This window comes from Thalia democratica, chromosome 4, assembly GCF_965202585.1.
Source record: "Thalia democratica chromosome 4, ktThaDemo2.hap1.1, whole genome shotgun sequence".
In the NCBI taxonomy this organism is placed as follows: domain Eukaryota; kingdom Metazoa; phylum Chordata; class Thaliacea; order Salpida; family Salpidae; genus Thalia; species Thalia democratica.
In genome coordinates this window covers 61,727,307-61,745,932 of record NC_139168.1, presented here as the reverse complement: position 1 = coordinate 61,745,932, position 18,626 = coordinate 61,727,307, and the positions used below count along the sequence as shown (strand labels likewise).

General features: G+C 23.7%; 1 protein-coding gene across 1 annotated transcript in view; it reads left to right on the top strand.

The window, feature by feature from the left end:
- LOC145833504 (protein mono-ADP-ribosyltransferase PARP14-like) overlaps window positions 1-18,626 on the top strand; it is a 65,027-nt gene that overhangs the window by 21,091 nt on the left and 25,310 nt on the right. The window contains exons 2-7 of the mRNA XM_082940676.1: window positions 665-878; window positions 1,129-1,248; window positions 1,323-1,376; window positions 1,822-1,948; window positions 2,103-2,342; window positions 7,677-7,778. Of these exons, the coding sequence (XP_082796802.1) occupies window positions 665-878; window positions 1,129-1,248; window positions 1,323-1,376; window positions 1,822-1,948; window positions 2,103-2,342; window positions 7,677-7,778 (857 nt within the window). The remainder of the gene's footprint in view (window positions 1-664; window positions 879-1,128; window positions 1,249-1,322; window positions 1,377-1,821; window positions 1,949-2,102; window positions 2,343-7,676; window positions 7,779-18,626) is intronic.

Below are 18,626 nucleotides of genomic sequence, written 5' to 3'. Positions count from 1 at the left end.
TGTTCAACTCATAAATTATAAATTAAAAGTACACTGTTCTTACTAGATATTTTTTCAAGGTTTTTACTGTCACCATGTAATAAAATACTTAAAAAATAAAAATTTAAAGTATGAAAAACTGAAAATGATAGAGTTTAGTTTGGTTTTTGTTTAAGCAAAGCAAAATTATCCAAAGTTTAAGCTTAAGAATTCGATTAAAATTAACTTATAATAGTCGAATTTAAACATTCTTCTAATAAAAAACAGTCTTTAAAGCTTCAAATTTCTTAAAAACTATTAACTTAGTGCTTATCTTTTTTTTTCATGTAATTTTATTAACTTAGACTGAGGAATATGAAATACTTTTGTGTACTAGAATATACAAGTTATTTTCAAAAAGAGTTTATTTATTTTAATCTGACTAAAATAATCTCTAAAATAATATTTATGGACTGTTTAGGTATCTATAATTTACTTTATATAATTATGTTTCTATCGTAATATCATTAGAAAGATAACAATTTATGTATTTAAAAATTAATTATAGTGCTTTGTCAATGAAACTAATACAGTAAACTTTAATATGGTAAATGAAGTGTACAACCTTTTTCTTCAAGAATTTTTAATAAATGTTATTAATAATATTACTTGAGAAAATCTGTTATATTAAAGTTTAAAACTTTAGCTGGAATGTATTAGGTAAAACACAATCATCAATGTACCTTAAAAATTGTGTTAACTCATTATTGAAAGAAGCTGAAGAACTAGAACTTGAATCCATTGCTATTCCATTGATCAGCTCAGGGGTCTTTGGTGGAGATCCAAAGATTTGTAGCAAGATTATTTGTGAAACAATGTCAGATTATTTCGAAAATACAACTGACTCTTACCTAACACAGGTTTCGAGGCATTATTATCTTAACCTACTGTTGCTTATTATTATTTTAGTTTCTAGTCCTTATAAATTAATAAAGATAGTACTATATAACTGAGTTGTTTGATATGGTTTTAAAACCAAATCTCAAAATTAATATTTTACAAACTTACTTTTATTTCTTTTAATTATCAAACTATAACTACAATAATTATAAAATATATAACACTTTATTTGAATTTTAACCTTTGTTAGATTCTAGTTACGTGTAACAGGTAGTTCTTATTGAATTCAGTAGTGAAAAAGTTATATCTTGTTGGGTTGGAAACATTAAGCAAGTTTGTTGTGAAAATGATAACTTGAAGTCTTTAACGTCAGTTGAACCCTGTAATCAGGTATGATAAAGCTTGATTTAAGCGTAATATTAAGTCCTTTATTTTGCTAAGCTAATAAACTTCTATAAATTCAGATCGGTCAGCAAATAGACAACAATGAGACTAATTCAGGAATGTTTAAAGAAATCGTAAATTTCAGTAGTAACGTGTACAATAAAGTATTTGGTTTATTTAGATATTTAGAGATTATATTAAAAGTTTAGTTTTTCAAAATTAAAACAAACTGTTTTTTGCAAATTAAGTTTTTTATTCATTTACCGTTAAACGAGTTATATAGTTGATATTTTAATTTTTTAAGCATTTTTTTAAATTACTCTACTAGTTAAGACTACCTAAAAAGATAAATCTAATACAGTTTAACAGTTGCAAAAGTTTACAAATATCAAATACCAGTATTTAAAATACTGTTAATTAGTTTCTCTTTTATTTTTTATATGAACAAAAAAACGAAGAGTTTTAAAGCAAAATTGTTTAGTAAGTTACGGAGGTGATTTAACATATATAAATGTTTTAGAAACAATCGATAAAAAAAAAAGAAAAATATAAAAAAATTTCATATGCAACATTTTTTAGATGATTTCAAAGATTTCCACACCAGAAGAAACGTTTAATTTTAACAACACAGTTGTAAAGCTAATATCCGGTGACATCACTAATCAGTATGTAGAAGTTATTTGTATAAGCAACCATAACTTCACAGGTTTTTGTAAAACATTTATTTTGTTAAGGTCCTTAAAAGTTTACGAAAAACATTCACTTTAACTCAAAAATTTTGAACTTTGTACTTATTATCTCAATAATATAATATTCATATTTTCGTTTGTCTTTAAGTTTTGCTATCGTTCTGTCCACAGGACCTCTTTTAGACCATACTATCAAAAGGGGTGGCCAGCAGATAAGGAAGGAACTAGAGGCAGCGACAAAAAGTAATCCTGGTGCGAACGTGATCGTCACAAGTGGGGGATGTCTTCCTTGTAATCACGTCATTCACTTAAACCTCCAGAATGGCATTCATGCAGGAAAGCATACAGTGACTGAATCGTTTCATCAAATTGTCAGTATGGGTGCTGAAACAATAGCTATACCAGCATTTGGTAAGTTTGTTTTAAAATTTGCGTAATTTTGTCTAAGATAAGTGTGAAATAACATTTTTTTAAAGATAACTTCGATCAACGGTAAAGTTCGTAAATTTTTTTAAATCAATATCAAAAAATTAAAGAAGTAGGTGTAGTTCGTATGTTTAATAACATTCAAATGGCCATAACTCAAAAAGTAAAATATATTTAAAAAAATTAAAAAATGCGTATGTATCTACAAAAATATCTACAAAAGCTTTTTTATTTTGCAAAAATTTAAACATTTTTGAGACAAAAGTAATAAAAGTTTTAAAATAAAATAATTTCTAGTTATTATAAAAATTATCTTATTTTAAATATTTTTTTAAAAGAAAAAAAAAGCGTTTATAGGTATCTATTAGACCTTCATACGTATTTTTTGATATTTTAAAATATACATTACTTTTTGAGTTGTATTGTAGCCATTTAAATATTTTTTCAGAATTTTAATTATCTAAACTTGAACTGTCATGTAACCATAAAAAAAAAAGGAATTTTTCACTGTGCAGTGTGTATTGTATATTTTAGGTTAATAAGTTCAAATTTATTTTTATAATACAATGAAAACATAATCTAGCTAGTCCTATCTTTAACTAGTATATAAACACTTCAATATTTTGTTAAAACTCTTAATTAACAACTAACTGACATAAGCTAATATTCGATTCAGAATTATTTCTAATTAATTTTTTTTTGTTATTTATTCTAAAATAATTTAAAATAAAAAAACTTGGCAATAGATTATTATTATTATAGTAAGTTTTATTAATATTTATTCAAAAAAAAAATTCACTAAACGAAAAACATTTTTTTATTTTTGCCTTTACTACTTAACAAAAAGTAAAAAAAAACTGTTAAAGGTTATTAGTTACTGTTTTGTTTTGTCACGTACTAACTAAAGTTAACTTACTAACGAATTTTTTTGTTCTTTTATATCCTAAAATAGTAAAATTTTCAACGCAAATCTAGCGAGTAACTTTATTAAAAACTATAAACTTGTAAAGATCAATAAAACGGTCTTTTCAGTAAACAGTAATAATTTAGTAGTAAATACTAAAATAGTTTATTTATTTAAAAACAGAATTAGAACTTGTATCTGTAGTTAAACCCACTGTATCTGCACTATCTCAAACTTAAATTATATTTAGTGACACTATTATATTAAACAATATTATGTAAAGGTTTATTTAATAAACTATCTCTTAAAAATAACTTTTATAACTGCTGATACAATTGACAAGCTAAACTGTTTTTTGTTTGTAGTGGATAATTTTGATTTCGTCAACAAGAAAAAAAAAAAACTAGCTTTATTTATTTTGTTTTTTTAACATATTTCTGTTTATAAAAAAAAAACTAAGTAAGTAGAATCCTTAGAAATTATTTTTGCTTAAAAATATACTTAAAATTACACTTAAAAAAATGACCTTCGATGATAAAACTTATTTTTATCAGATAGATATTGTTTAGATACTTAATCAACATTTAAAACTTTTTTATGCGTGAAATTTCAACTTATTAAATGATATACTTATGTTGTTTAAATATTGAAAATAGTTAAAAGTTTTTTTTTAATATAAAATAAGATTTTAAATTTTATCGTCAACTTTAAAAAGAAACTTTAAGGCGCTTCAAGATGGACTTCAGACCAGGTAGCAAAACTGACTGTTGAAAGCTTGAAAGCCATCACTAACATTTCAATCAGTATTAAGACAGTATATATAACTATGTATGAAACAAGGTTTTTTGAGCCTTTCAAAAAAGAGCTTGAACAAAATCAAACCATAAATACATCTTGTTAGTCTCAAATTTTAGATAATTAGCTTTGACTATGCATTTGGTTTTACTTGTGGTTGTAAACATATAACATATATACATACGTTTCTATTAGTATATTTTGTTAAAAAATAAATAAAAAAACAAACTGCTACAAAACTAGCTTATAAATTTTAATTCAAGCAATCAAAACTTCTTATACTAAGCATATTATGAGTATAAAAGAATGCAAATTTCGCGCCTAAGTTTATTTCTTACAAATAGTTTTACGATATGCGATATTGACACAAAAAAAATCTTTTTATAAAAGTATACCAAATACAAAATCTGTATTTTTATACAGGTGTCCTACTTGTAATTTAGCTCTTTACAAATTAGTTGTAAATTAAATATATACTATGTATATTTCTACAATTTTTATAAAATAAAAACAACTTTAGCTTACTTTGAAAATTATTTACACAAAACTTTAAGAAAACTCTTAGCAAAAGTATGTATCAGAAATTATTTACTTACTAAAGTTTAAAACAAGCTTTCATGACCGCTTGATTATAAAAAATAATAATGATAGTTTAAAAAAAGAATTTATATCTGCAATGTGCTTAATAATTAGTATTCTACAGCAGTAGTTTTATGGCTAGCACCTGCACCTAATAATTTGTATAGAAGTTATTTTACTGTAAAAAAAAATATATAAAAAAAATTCCAACGACGTCTGTTTTATATCAATTAGAAAATAAAAACTAATTAAAACACAAATTATCATTTTATAACACCTTATGTGTACTTTATAAATCATAAAACTTTAAAAAAAAGTCACAAAACATGAATAAAAGTTAATATTTTAATAGTCTATTGTTTACAAAGTTTATTCTTATAGACTTTGCTGTACACGCGTTTCAAAAGGTTGATAACCACCACTCGCAACCAATTTATTCCTTAATAAGACACTTTTTGAATTATAGCTTCTTCTAAACAATTAAATTATTAGTTGTTTTAAGGTGTTAAAAATACACTTAGTACGATTTTGTATACTTAGTATATAAACGCAATAAAAAAGTTCTTGAAGCATAATACATTATTTATCAAAAATATAAGCTGATTTATTTTAATCTTGTTTTTTTAGATTAGTAGTTTTATTATTTTATTATTTTGTTAAAAAACATGCTAAGAAAATTTTATTCACTAGCTACTATTTCATATTTTACTTAAATACTGTACCTTGGCTAAATGTCTCTAAACCCTTTGCCAACACTTGCGTTTTAAAACCTTTATAAGTTGTAAAAAAGCTATTTAATTATAGCCGTTTATTAGTTTTAACCAAAATAATATTTATGTAATCCTTATTAAGTTTTAGCAATTCTAGACAATGATGCAAAATCTAATTTACAACAAAACTAATTAATATTGTAATTTATTTTATTTTTACTGTTTAAAAATAATCTAAACTTGTTTACAAAGTACAAGCTAGTTCAAGTTCAAAACGGAAAGTTTCAAACAATAGAAAGAATAATTATGAAAGTGAATCAAAAACTAGTTTGAGATCAGGATATCTTAAAACGACCAACAATGTAAGTTAAAAATTTAATTATGTAAACTAGACTTTTTTTTATATCTTTTATAGATTACAACTTTGTAAGTAATTTTGTAACCAATTTCGGTTTGGTTTTTCAGTTAGAAAAAAACGATAGGCTTTATTCAATACTTGCTGATAAAAATGTTACTGTTTAGGCTTGTAAATATTTTTAATAACTAACAAATAAGTTAGCAAATAACAAAAAGTAACCAATGTACAGTAAAAAAACTAAGTAAAAAGATAAGCTTAACAGTTATTTTGTGATAAACTTAGATCATGTCAATTAATTTGAAATAAAATTCGTTTTTCACTATTTTTAATATTGTTCTATTTTGTAAATCACTTCTTAATATTTTTTAGGTAAATAGGAAATTTATTGATATGTTTGAAATCGGAGACGCTACAATTGAACTTATAAATAAAGATATTACGGCAAAAAAGTGTGATGCAATCTGCATCAGTAATTTTAATTTTAATGGTTTGTTAAGATAAATTGTAACTTAATGAAAAAATGTTTATATTCTTGTTTTAATACTTTTTAAAAAACTTCGTTTATTCGATTAAAAAAAAAGAAGATCTAGAAACAAATATTCAAATAAAGTTTATATTAACAATTAATATTTCTTAGAAAATGCGATAATTTATTTTTATCATTGTTATACAAAAAGTTATGAGTTATTTATTAACCAACATATTAAAATACTTATATATTTATTTAAGTATTTTAGTATAAAATTTTAAATTATCTATTAAATAAACTTAAAATAAAAGTATCTTTTTATCAATCTTAAAAGCGACAATTAAATAATATGTTTTTTTTAAATTAAGCTTACAAGCAAACACTAAATAAATCAAAATTATAATTTTAAAAAGAAAACTACATATCTTTTGCTATGTAAAGAAAAAAAATTTAAGACAAAATGTCAATATGTTTTACTTAAAACTCACATTTTTATTTCAATCCTTATTACATTAGGCTTAAAACTAACAAACAGACCAGTTATTACTTTTATACTTTTTTAATAGCTTATAAACCTAAAGTATACCTACATTACAAATGAAAATAAACAAAGCTTGAAGTTTCAGAAATAATTTCAAAAAAGTAACACGTTTATATGAAGTGTTTTTTTCTTTTTTCTTTTTTAAGAAGTTTTCTAAATAAGTTATTTATAGCGTACTTTTAAAGTTCGATTTAGCTAAACAAAATTAAAACTAAATCTGAGAACACGCTTTAATTGAAGTAAAAACTGTTTGAATATAAAACTTGCTCTTTTTTATTCTTTATTTCACAAAAAGCAAACGAAAGTACAAAATAGTTACTTTACAAACAAAAGGAGCATTAAAAAAGTTTGGCATAACAATTTTTCGCATTAACTTAAGAAAAATTTAATCCAGCCCTAATGTTTCAAGCTTTTTACAAAACGATTTAAATCGTACTACAAATATAATATGTTTTAAAAACTGTTCTGTTGTTGCATCTAATTCACAGTTTAAAACTATACTTTTACTTTGTCTTATAAATTATAGAAATAAAAAAAAAGTAATTTGTAAAAATACTTTTATGACACTTGTATATTTTTTAAAACAAGCAAAGCTATTTTGTACTTAGTCTCTTTTTTACTTCTTTAAAGTTATATAAGTCTCTTTTTTTTATCGATTAAAAAAGCTCCTAAAAACGTCCTCAAAAAATAAATTTGAAAGTTTTGTGTTACTATAATGCATACTTGCTTGCGAGAATACTCGGGTACCAATAGTTTTATGTGTGTTGTCTTATTTGTGTTATTTTTTTTAATAATTGTATGTGCACATTTTCAAAATTATTGATTTTTGTAATATGAAAAACAGCTAACTTTAAAGTTATACTTAGTATTTATGACTAAAAGTTAAGCTTTTACCTTTTATTAAAACAATAAGAAATATTTTTAAGCAAATAACTGTGTTTAAATATATTATTTTTGTTACAGGACCTCTTTTAAACCTTACTATAAAAAGGGGTGGCCAGCAGATAAGGAAGGAACTAGAGGCAGCAACAAATCGTAATCCTGGTGCGAACGTGATCGTCACAAGTGGGGGATGTCTTCCTTGTAATCACGTCATTCACTTAAACCTCAAGAATGGCATTCATGCAGGGAAAAAAGTTATAATCGAAGCTTTCAAAGAGCTAATAAAGCTAAACTGTAAAACCGTATGTATACCTGCTTTTGGTAAGCTTTTGAAATGTGATTTAGCAATACTTGGATAACTAACTTGGCTCTAAAAAGTCTTACATTTTAAATTTAACGTCTTTAGTCGTTTTCTGAATTTTAAGCAACATAAGAAATACTAAGTATCTCTATTATTCTCATACTTGAATCATTCTCATAAAACTTAAGGCATAAAAATGGAAATTATTGATAACAAACTTATTTAGTATGATGATTTTCTCTAATCAAAAACTAACTTATGATTAAAAAATAATATTTACTTAAAATAGTGCAATAAAAGTATGTAGTGTAACCTAGTTATATACTCTTCTAATGTAGGTCATTAACTAGTTTTAAATAAAATAAAAGAACATTTCATACATTTATAATACATAACATGCAATATAAGTTGTCGTTTTATAAAGGGCTTCTAATTACTACTAACTTTTTTTTTTATTTGGTAAATCAGTTGTGTGTACGTACTTTAATTTTATATACAATTAAAACTTACTATTAAATATGTTTTTTCGTTGAAGCTAGCACTAACGAAAAAATTCAAACTAATTTATTACGGTTTATAAACTTACAAGTATTCAAAAACACTTAAGTTTTGTTTGCTAAAAATTAAAAAAAAAAAAACTAAACTTATCCCAGCTATTATTCTTTAATAAAAGGCTTTACTTTAAAAAAATAATATATAAGTAAACCTTGTTAACAAAGTTAAAGCTATAATTAGAAACTTTAAGCTTAAAAAGATACCTTACCGGTAGTACAGTATTGTAATTTCATCAAGTGTTTTACTATAACTATCATTATCAAAGGTGGTTCTAGATGGACACATAGCGAAGTTGCAAAAACAACAATTGAAAGCTTGACTTCTTCATTTAAGCATGGGTTTTTAATTAAAATTTACATAAGCCTTTTTGAGAAAACTTTTTTTCAACCGTTCAGAAACGAGCTTGCAAGACATAAAAACAAAAAAAGTTTGGTTTTATTATGTTTCAAAATCTGATTTAACAGTTTTTTAAAGTTTCAAACTTAAAAAGAAATAGATATTAACCTTTCTTATTTTAAAAATAACAATTTAAATTGAGTTTTGCTTCTTAACAGAATTTATACCTAAAATGATGTATTTTTGAATTGTTTTTCAAAGAAGTATACAAACTTTGAAAAAATTGTATTTTTGTAGTTTTATTTATCATTAATAACAGAAAAAAATTATTACTTTTGTTTATTACTTTTTTTAGCTATACAAAGTACTAAAGAAGAAGCAGTAAAAAAGTATGAAAAGTCAAATAAATTTTGTCCAGAAAAAAAGACAGTTGATAAACCCCCTCTCGAAGTTTTGTTTTGCACTGAGGATCAACATTTAACTGATAACGTGCAAGTTTTTAAATCTTTATTAATGTTTACCACCTAATTTTCTTTTAGTTCTAAATATTTTTAGCTATACAGTGGTACTTTATAACTTACTTTTATAAAATGTACAATAATCAAACATATATCAATTTAAAGGCCATCAAAGAAATGTTTCTATATGAGTCAAGTAACTTAAAAAAGGTAGAATTCACTAATCCTTCGTTTCAAAGTTATTATGATAGCAATAAAGATGCCTTAACAAAAATAGAAAAATTGAATACTGTGGATATAGAATTTGATCTAAACAAGTAATTTTTTTTTTATATTTTGTTTACACTATATATATTTATTAACTATAATCCTTTAACATTCACTTTATAAATAAACCTAGATTACAAATTAACCCAATTACAAAGGTTGGCATCCCGCAACAAACAACCCGGGCGTATTTGTTAGCTTTGTGATAACATTGTGCGAAACAAACGACATTAAACTTTTTTATAGAAAAATATATTGTTCTTAACTTGATTACAGAATGCTTATCAAACTATTATTTTACTAAGATTTTTCATCAAAGCTGTTTTAACACTTATCTTATAATTTAATAAATTGCACGGATATTGAAAACTTTTAATCAAAGTCCTTCCACAAAATATTTTTTCTGATAAATATGGCCTGCGGAATATAAAAAACACCTACCTCTATTCTGCACTTGGTAGACTTTAACATGTAAAGTAAATGACATAACTTCTTGAATGTTTATTAGTTTATTGTTTATTACTATCAGTATTATTTTTTGACCATATAGTTTACTTGATAACTAACAAATACCTAAACATCTGTCAAAACTGTTTTAGTTTATTTGTAATCAAGTTGTAGGAAAAAAAGTAGTAATGTTTTCAAAAAACATATTTAATCTAGAATTTTAAACTTTATTTTGAATGACCAAACTATTTAAACTTTATGTGTTAAACTTTAAGTTTTTATTTTCATTAATAAGATAGGAAAATAGAACTGTTATAGGTTTAATTATTTTGATTGATTAAGTTATACACGGTAAAAAGTTAAGAATTCATCCGTTGTAGAACTAATTTGAAATTTTAGATATCTGTGAGTTTTTTTCACAAAAAAAAATCAAATAAACAACAATAAAGAATTCTACATTTACATAAAAAAAAACGATGAATATTTGTAAGGTAAAAAGGAATATTTTTTTTTAACAAAATTTAGCTTAAAGTATTTAATAAACTAATAACCGAAAATTAATATTAACCGAAAAACAGTCAAAGTTTATAAAAAAATATTATCAAAGCAAGAAAAAAAATATCAAAAATTAATGTACTAAACTAACGTTCAAATTAAAAATAGTTAAGACATAGAAAAACAGAAAAAAATAAAGCTAAACTTTTTTTTAAAGTTGTAAAATTTGCAAATACCGAAAACTTTAAATCAACAAACCTTAATATTTATGTTAAAACAGCTATTACTAGCTACTGTTTTTGTACACACCCTCTGTAAAAATAGCTTAAATTTCTTTAAAGTTAATTACGAAAAACTCAAAAATAAACATTGTTGTTAACATTCTAGCAGTATCTAAATAACTATCTAATTGTAACTCAAACAGTGCAAATTCTAACTACAAAGTACAACTGTTGTGCTGTTACTTTTATGTTAATATTATAAGTAACTATAAAAAACAAAAATTTTAAATAAGTAAAATTTAAAGCAGAACTAACATTTCGATAAAGTTTTTGAGCTTATAATATTTTTAACTTTTGTTGTTTATAAAAACTGCTTAAAAGCGTTTACAATTTTCGTTTTAATGTTAAATTAAACAGGATTTTAAGAATTATTAAAGTAAATTTTTAAAGAAATAAAGCATGCATATCGGGTTTTAAAGAAAACGTGAATGAAGCAAAAAGTTCTGTTCAAGAAGATTTGCACAAATTTGACAAAGAAATTACTAATGCAAAATTTGTTCAATGGTACAAAATGGATCTAAAAAATAATTGGAAAAAAGTCGATTTGAATCTAAATCTTGTTATAGAAAATAATTACGAAGTACACATTTAAACTTGTTTACAATAATTCTAAAACTGTTTGTATGTATATACAAATAAAAGTTCCGTAACCAAACAAAATAGTTTGATTAGAGTTTATATTTGAATATTAAAAAATGTAACTAACTATAATTAAGATACTAAATCTTATATAATACAAATATAAAATGTAGTATCTAATTACAAATGTTAAATTTTGTACATCTTTAAAAGTAATGAAAAATAAATGAAGTAGTAATTTAACTTAAATTAAAGGAGAAATAACAAAAAAAAAGTGACGTTTTATATATAAATTAATAATGCTAGTTTAAACTACTTTTTTGATAATAATTTTTAAAGTTTTAAGCATTATTATAGTGCAATTAGCAACTTAAAAGCATCGACTGTAAATAATTGAGTACAAAAATATCAAAAGTTTTAAAACTTTAGTTTTAGCATTGTGAAAAAAATTCGTTATTCAATATATATCTACTAAGTAAAATTAATTTTATAAAAATTCTTGAATATAATTACAATATAAAACTGTTAATTTAGTAAACTTTGCTGATATAACTTCTTTGATCGAATTTAACAAACATAAAGCAATTAAATGAAATAATATTAACAGGCTACCAAAAACAAAACAGAAAAAAGTTTACAAAAAGAATATTTGATAGATTTTAAAGATATGAAAATTAAGAAGGAAAATGAAATATGTTGGTTTAAAATTAAACGACAACTAACTGGTTTATCAGGTTAACAAAAGTCAAAATTGTTAAAGTACATTATATTTAGGTATTCATAAAACTAAAATAATCAATTTTTGTCGTATTTAATTTTTGTTCGGCTAGATTTTGTCATTATAGTTTAATAAAATAGAGATTTATGATAGTAATCTAAGTTTAAAATGTTGCATTAACTACTACAGTAAATCAGCATTCAAAAAATTAATCTAAAAGTATTCTTGCTATGTTTTTTTTAAACAAAAACCGAAAAAAATGAATTTGAATATTACTTATTTTTGAAACAAAATTTTGATAATATTTATAATTAAACAGAATCAGTTTATTTTATGCACCAAACTTTTAAAATAACAATTTTTTAAACAAATGAGTAAAAATCTAAGTAAACATAATAAATTAAAAAATCTTAGTTAACAGCTTTATATATATTTTTTCAATTATATCTAAGTCAGCTTTAAACAAAACATATAAATTTTCTTAAAGAAGCCAGGGATGAAGAAAATAAAGAAATCCAAATTTATATGAACGACATAGTTTGTAAAATATTTCTGACTGAACAAACAAAAATTTTGTTTCAACCATGTGGACATTTCTGTTGTTGTTTACAGTGTGCTGACAAAGTAAACAAATGCCCAATATGCAGATCAAGTATCACACAAAGAATTAGAGCTTATGCATCATAAGGACTATATCTATGCCCTAATATAAAACAATCGAAAGTTTTAGTTTTATATAAAAGTATCAACATATAACTGTTTTTATTCGTAAATTTGTAAAAAGTATTAAAAAAATAATTTTTAGATGTATCGCTACTTTTCTTTCAAACGGTATTTAAATAATTCAAAAGTGATATTCAACTTTTTAAACATTACTATATGAGTTTATGCAGAACTTAAGTAGGTTTTAAGTTAAATTTATAAGAGTTTTACCTACAAAAGATTTTTACAATTTGTTTTATGTAACTATGACAAGTTTTAAAGTTATGTTCTGTATTACATATTTAAACAATTAAAGCAGATCAAATTGTATTATAATAACTTATAACAACAGAACTTAAATATCATTCAAATTTTAAGTTTGAGTGAATTTTACTTTTATTTTCAATGCTCTTATAGACTTTTTAAGTGTTAATTTAAAAAAAGCTAACAATAGTTCTGACTTTAAATACCTTGTTGCATTCATTTCAATTGTTGATGTTTTAGTTTTTTTTTTAACTTTAAACTTTTTTAAAAACTTTTTTAGTAATTTTTTATAATTCTAATTTTTATATTTGAAAAATTACCTTACGAAAGCCTCCTTAATAATAAAAAATTTGAGTAAAAGTATCACTTTTTTCACATAAAATGTTTCAACAATTTTTTTCAGTTTTTTAAAAGCTTAAATTGCAAGTTCTAGCACAAAAAAAATAAGAAAAAAAAGGAGATTAAAGAAAAACCTAATAAATTGCTGAGCAAATTAAAAAACCTAATGGATTTTTTTAGAAGGTTAGTATGTAACTTTTTTGAACTATTTTTCATTACAAAATGAATTTTCTAATTTTTTTTTCAATGTTTTATTAAAAACATGTTGAACTCTGTAAAAATACATAAAACTTAAAGTTTTTTTCTCGATTTATATTTGATCAAAGTAATTAGATGCATTAAAAATGAGTTAAATCAGTAATAATTTTTGGGCTGATTACTTTAGTTTTCTTTAAGCAAGGATATGTTCAAAAAATTATTTTATTAAAAAAAAATTTATAGGTAAAACTTATATTCATAAAAACTTCAATTAAAGCTTTTATAAACACATATATGTACTTACTTTTTTTAAAGATTTAATTTTTTTTCAATATAAGTTTTAAAAATATCGAAAATTTTAAGTTTTTTTTTAGTCTTATGTGTTAAAATTTAAAACTGCAATGTTCAAACCAGATTTACAAATAGTGTAAGAGAGTTTCAGCAAGAAGTTTTTGAAGTAACCGGGTTAAACAACGTAGGATTAAATTTGATTCCTGAAATAAATGCGAATGCTAATAGAAATGTTAGACATTATATAGTTTCTTGATTTGTTTCACAAAATACTTAAATTTTTATAACAAAAATAGATTTTTAAAATAGTCAGTCCAATAAAAACAATGTTTAAATTTTTATTAATATATAAACTTAATTGAGATAATATAATGAAACAGAACACCAAACAGAAAAAAAATAAAACATAACTCTATGTATGTCATTTTTAATTTGTATACATAAAATACAATTTTTAGCGTAGATGATTTTTAATTATAAAGCCTCCATTTGTGTTGTTTTCTATGATAATAATTCATATTTTTTTTACCTAATTATATTTTTTGTAAGTCACTCTGCTCAGTTTTGAGAATGCACGTTGTTTTAAATTAACTTTTTTTTAAATATTGTTTTCTGTCAGTTTTAGAAAATTAAAAAAAAAGTGTCTGGACTTTTAAAATAATGTTTTCTTATCTACTCATTATTTAATCGTTTAGAAAAATAATTTTTGTACTTAAAAAAGGGAATTCGTGATGGCAACAAATTGGAAGAAGAAGAAAATAGAAGTTAGTCATGTTAATTTTTAGTTTTTAATCTGTTGAAAAAAAAAAGTTAAAAAACTTGTGTCGAAGTCCTTAAACTTTTAAATAACATATATTAAAAATGATTTTTGATAACAAATTGTAATTAAAATATTTGTTTCAATAAATTTTTTGTAGAACACTTTTTATATAAAATTTTAAACAATAAAACTTTTGTTTTTCATGTTAAAACCAAGTAAAAACTACATAGATTAAATTGTAGATGTTTAAGCAAAGTTATATTGGGATAAAAACTATTCAGTATGCTTTAATTTGCTGCATCTTTTAGATAAGCTATACAAAACTGAGGTGTCAGTATAATACGTGTAGTACACTTTTGTTTCTGTTTTTTTTATGTCGATTTTCATTGCACTAGGAGGTATTGAACAAGTAAGAAGAAAGCTAAAACAAAACTGCATTATGAACATACAAGAACTTATGGAGATTATAAAACGTGAAAATATTGTTTTTAATAATTTCGGGTATGTTTCAACCAAGATACTATACTTTTAAATTATTTATGTCTTTATTTTTATTTTGTCTAAGAAACTTAGCATAGGTACGGTCTTACTGAATCGAGATTTATATATTTTTAGTAATAAACAGTAGTTTTTTGTTTAAAATGCATTTAATAAACGTTTAAAACTTACAATATACTTGTTATGTACAACTTTATTTCAATTAATTTTACATATACTGTAACGAAATAAGTTTTGTTGTTTGCTGTTTTAACCTTGATATGTCTTATGCAAACGGTTTTTAGAAAGTTAAATAATAGTATTGATTTAATTAAAGTGAAATACACGTAATACTGTATTACTACAAAAATATTAAAATATAATCTTTTTAGATCTTTGCTAGTAACTGGTATCACCCCTGACATAGACACAAGACTATTCAAGACATACTTGGAACTAAAAACAGACGGATCAATAATTCTAATGCAAAAAATAAGCGACGGAATGCTTTTTATTTTCAGCGATTTAAAATGTTAGTTTATTATTAAATCAAGTTATCTAGTTTAACTTTATTTTTAAACAGATATAAAAAAAGTCTCAAAAAAAAAGTTCATCAAATACGAAAACAAACAATTTCCTGTTTTTTCAAAACCTTTGCCTGCGATAGAAAGCAATAAGTTTATTTTACAAGTTAGTTTGACTTCTTTTAAAATTGTTAAAACTAAACGAGTTTTTTTTTCTATAATTTTGATATTTAGTTATTCTTTTTCAAACTCAGGGTATAACAGACGAAAAAGATATACACGAGTTTATTAAAAATTTCCTAAAAAACATAACAAGAAAACTTGAAACAGAAACAAACAGGCTAAACCAAAAGCTAGAAAAAATTACTTCAACTTCTTACCTTGTAATTTACAATGATACTGGTAAGAAGAGTAAAGTTTACGTTTAAAATCTACTTTAGCTTTAAACTAAGATTTTGATTTCAAAAATGAACCTATTTAAATTCAAGTGCTATCAAAAATCAAGCTACTTTGCTATAACTAAATTAATATTTTTAGTTTTAGCTAAAAAGCGCAGGTCGTTTGTTGATGAAGGTTAAAAAATTGCAAAAAGTTTAAATTAGTTTAAACCAAAACAGGTTTGTACTTTAACATCTTTAGGTAACCATAAAGCGTAAAAGCTTATAATTATACTACAATTGTTTTATATAAGTTATGTATTGCAGTACTACTTATTTAATGTTTTAAACAAAAAGAGTTTCACGCAATATTTTTCTACGTACTATGACTATGTTAAAAACTGTTTTTTAAGTTTTTGTTAAACTTAAACATGTTTATGTCAAGTATAAAAATCGATAAAGCTTAAATTATTTTGACATACGAAATTAGTTTGTTTTTAAACAGATATAACTAAAATCAGAAAACATGAATTTTTCATATAGGAAAACAACAGTTGCCTGTTTGTTCGAAACTTTTGCCTGCGATAGAAAACAATAAGTTTATCTTAAATTTCAATTAGTAATTTATAGCCATCAGCATTCTTATTTATACATTTTTATTTGTTCTGGATAAGACATTAAAAGGTATCTGTTGTGTACGGCTAAATAACCTAAATATTCTTCGTGCACTAGGTCCTAGGATAGGGGTGGGCAACGTTTTTCAATCAAGGGGCCGGATCCAGAAATATTTAGTCTTTTGCGGGCCAGAGCATTTTGAATTAGTTATTTACCGGATCCAGTGTCCGGATCCAGTAAATAATGACTTTTTAGATCCGAATCTGACTAGATACTAATTTTAAGTCGAGATCCGGATCCGGTCGGATTCTAATTAAAATGTAAGCTTCGGATCCGGCCGGAATCTAGTTATATTGATACAGTGGATCACTTTTTTGAATCCTTAAAATTCACAAATCTTTCTCAAGTCTGACAACTTAAGATGTATATTGAGACATGTCATATGTTAAAACAATGTCTATAAATATAATTGACATTGTAATTGACAAAGGTACGTATGTAAAACATCGTACTTAAAAAACACTTTGCTTGGGGTAATTTGACAAAATGATATTCCAACTAAGTTAGAACAACACAAAATATTAGGACAAAATGGTGTATTTATTACAGCACATTAATTTACAAAGTCATTTTTTAGCAATTTTTAGAAGTCGAATTCTTACAGTTTAGATTTGTAAAAATATGATGCAAAGTTTTATAAAAACTTTGTAATATTGACCCTTCGCGGGTCTGTCACTTCGCTTGCGGGCCGGTCATTTTCATTTGCGGGCCGGATCCCATTAAAGTTTAAAAAACGGTTGGGGGCCGGTCATTTTCACTCTGCGGGCCGGATCCGGCCCGCGGGCCGTACGTTGCCCACCCCTATCCTAGGACCAAATATTCTGAGCATCTTTTTGTCGTTCAATAAACTATAATATGTACTCCAGTAAACTTGAAGCTTATTCAAATGCCTTATTTTTTAAAGCTTATTTTATATTAAATAATAAAGCAAAGTTTTTATTTTTATAGTAATGTTACAGCTTTAACTATTTACAAACACTGTTTTGTTTTACTTTGCTTTTACTCTTTATAACGCAAAATACACATAATAAACTATTTTACTTTATTTAACAATACCGAATGCCATTAAAAGTCCTAGTAAATTATATTACACTAAATTTTTGTAAGTAATAAGTATATGCTTTAGAATGGGTTCACTGTGATTAAAAGTCTAAATCTTCAAATTCCGACACTTTGAAATTCGGATAAATCTGAGTTATTGCGAATTATTTTTCTTAATAAATACTTTTTCTTGTCATAATGTTACTAATTAGACGTTCAGGAATATTTCTATTTAAATGTAATTTATTTAATTTAATTTATGATATTAAATTAAGATTTCAAACTTAACAAAAAAATTTTTATTATAAGTTATGATTTTTTCTTATGGTATGTTTTTGTTTTCAATTTTTTTTAACTATCATTATCTTAAAAGTTAGACCTGCAGGCATATTCTTATTGTTTTGAATTTAAATTAAACCTTTTATTATGGCTTCTAAATTAATTTTACAAAATTTAAACAGTTGTAATTTAATTTTCAAGTAGCCCTGTATAATTGTTCTCTTTTTTATCTCTTTTACTTAGAGTATACAAATAGGTAAACAGTTTTTTAAAGCAAAGTACATTATTCAGTAATTGTAAATTGTATATGATATTTATTTTACTTTAAAAGCTTTTATTAGCTTTGTTTTAATACTAAAAAAAACTTAAGTGAACTAATTTTAAAGTACCATAAAATTTTAAAGGTTTATTTCAGATATCGCGCAAAAAGTAAGAAACAAAGTAGAAGAAAGCAAAGATGATATTTCAAGTATTTCGAATTCAAATGCATTAAACATAGTTTGTTTTTAGTTTTTTATGTTTATTAATTTTACAAGGCCGTTAACTAAAATAAAAGTCAGCATTGTTTTTAAGTAGTAATTTAGTTGAAACTTTTTGTTAAATCGAAAGGGTTTAAACGTTAGTATAAGTTTATATTTAAAACAAATTAATTTTTATAGGATTTTTT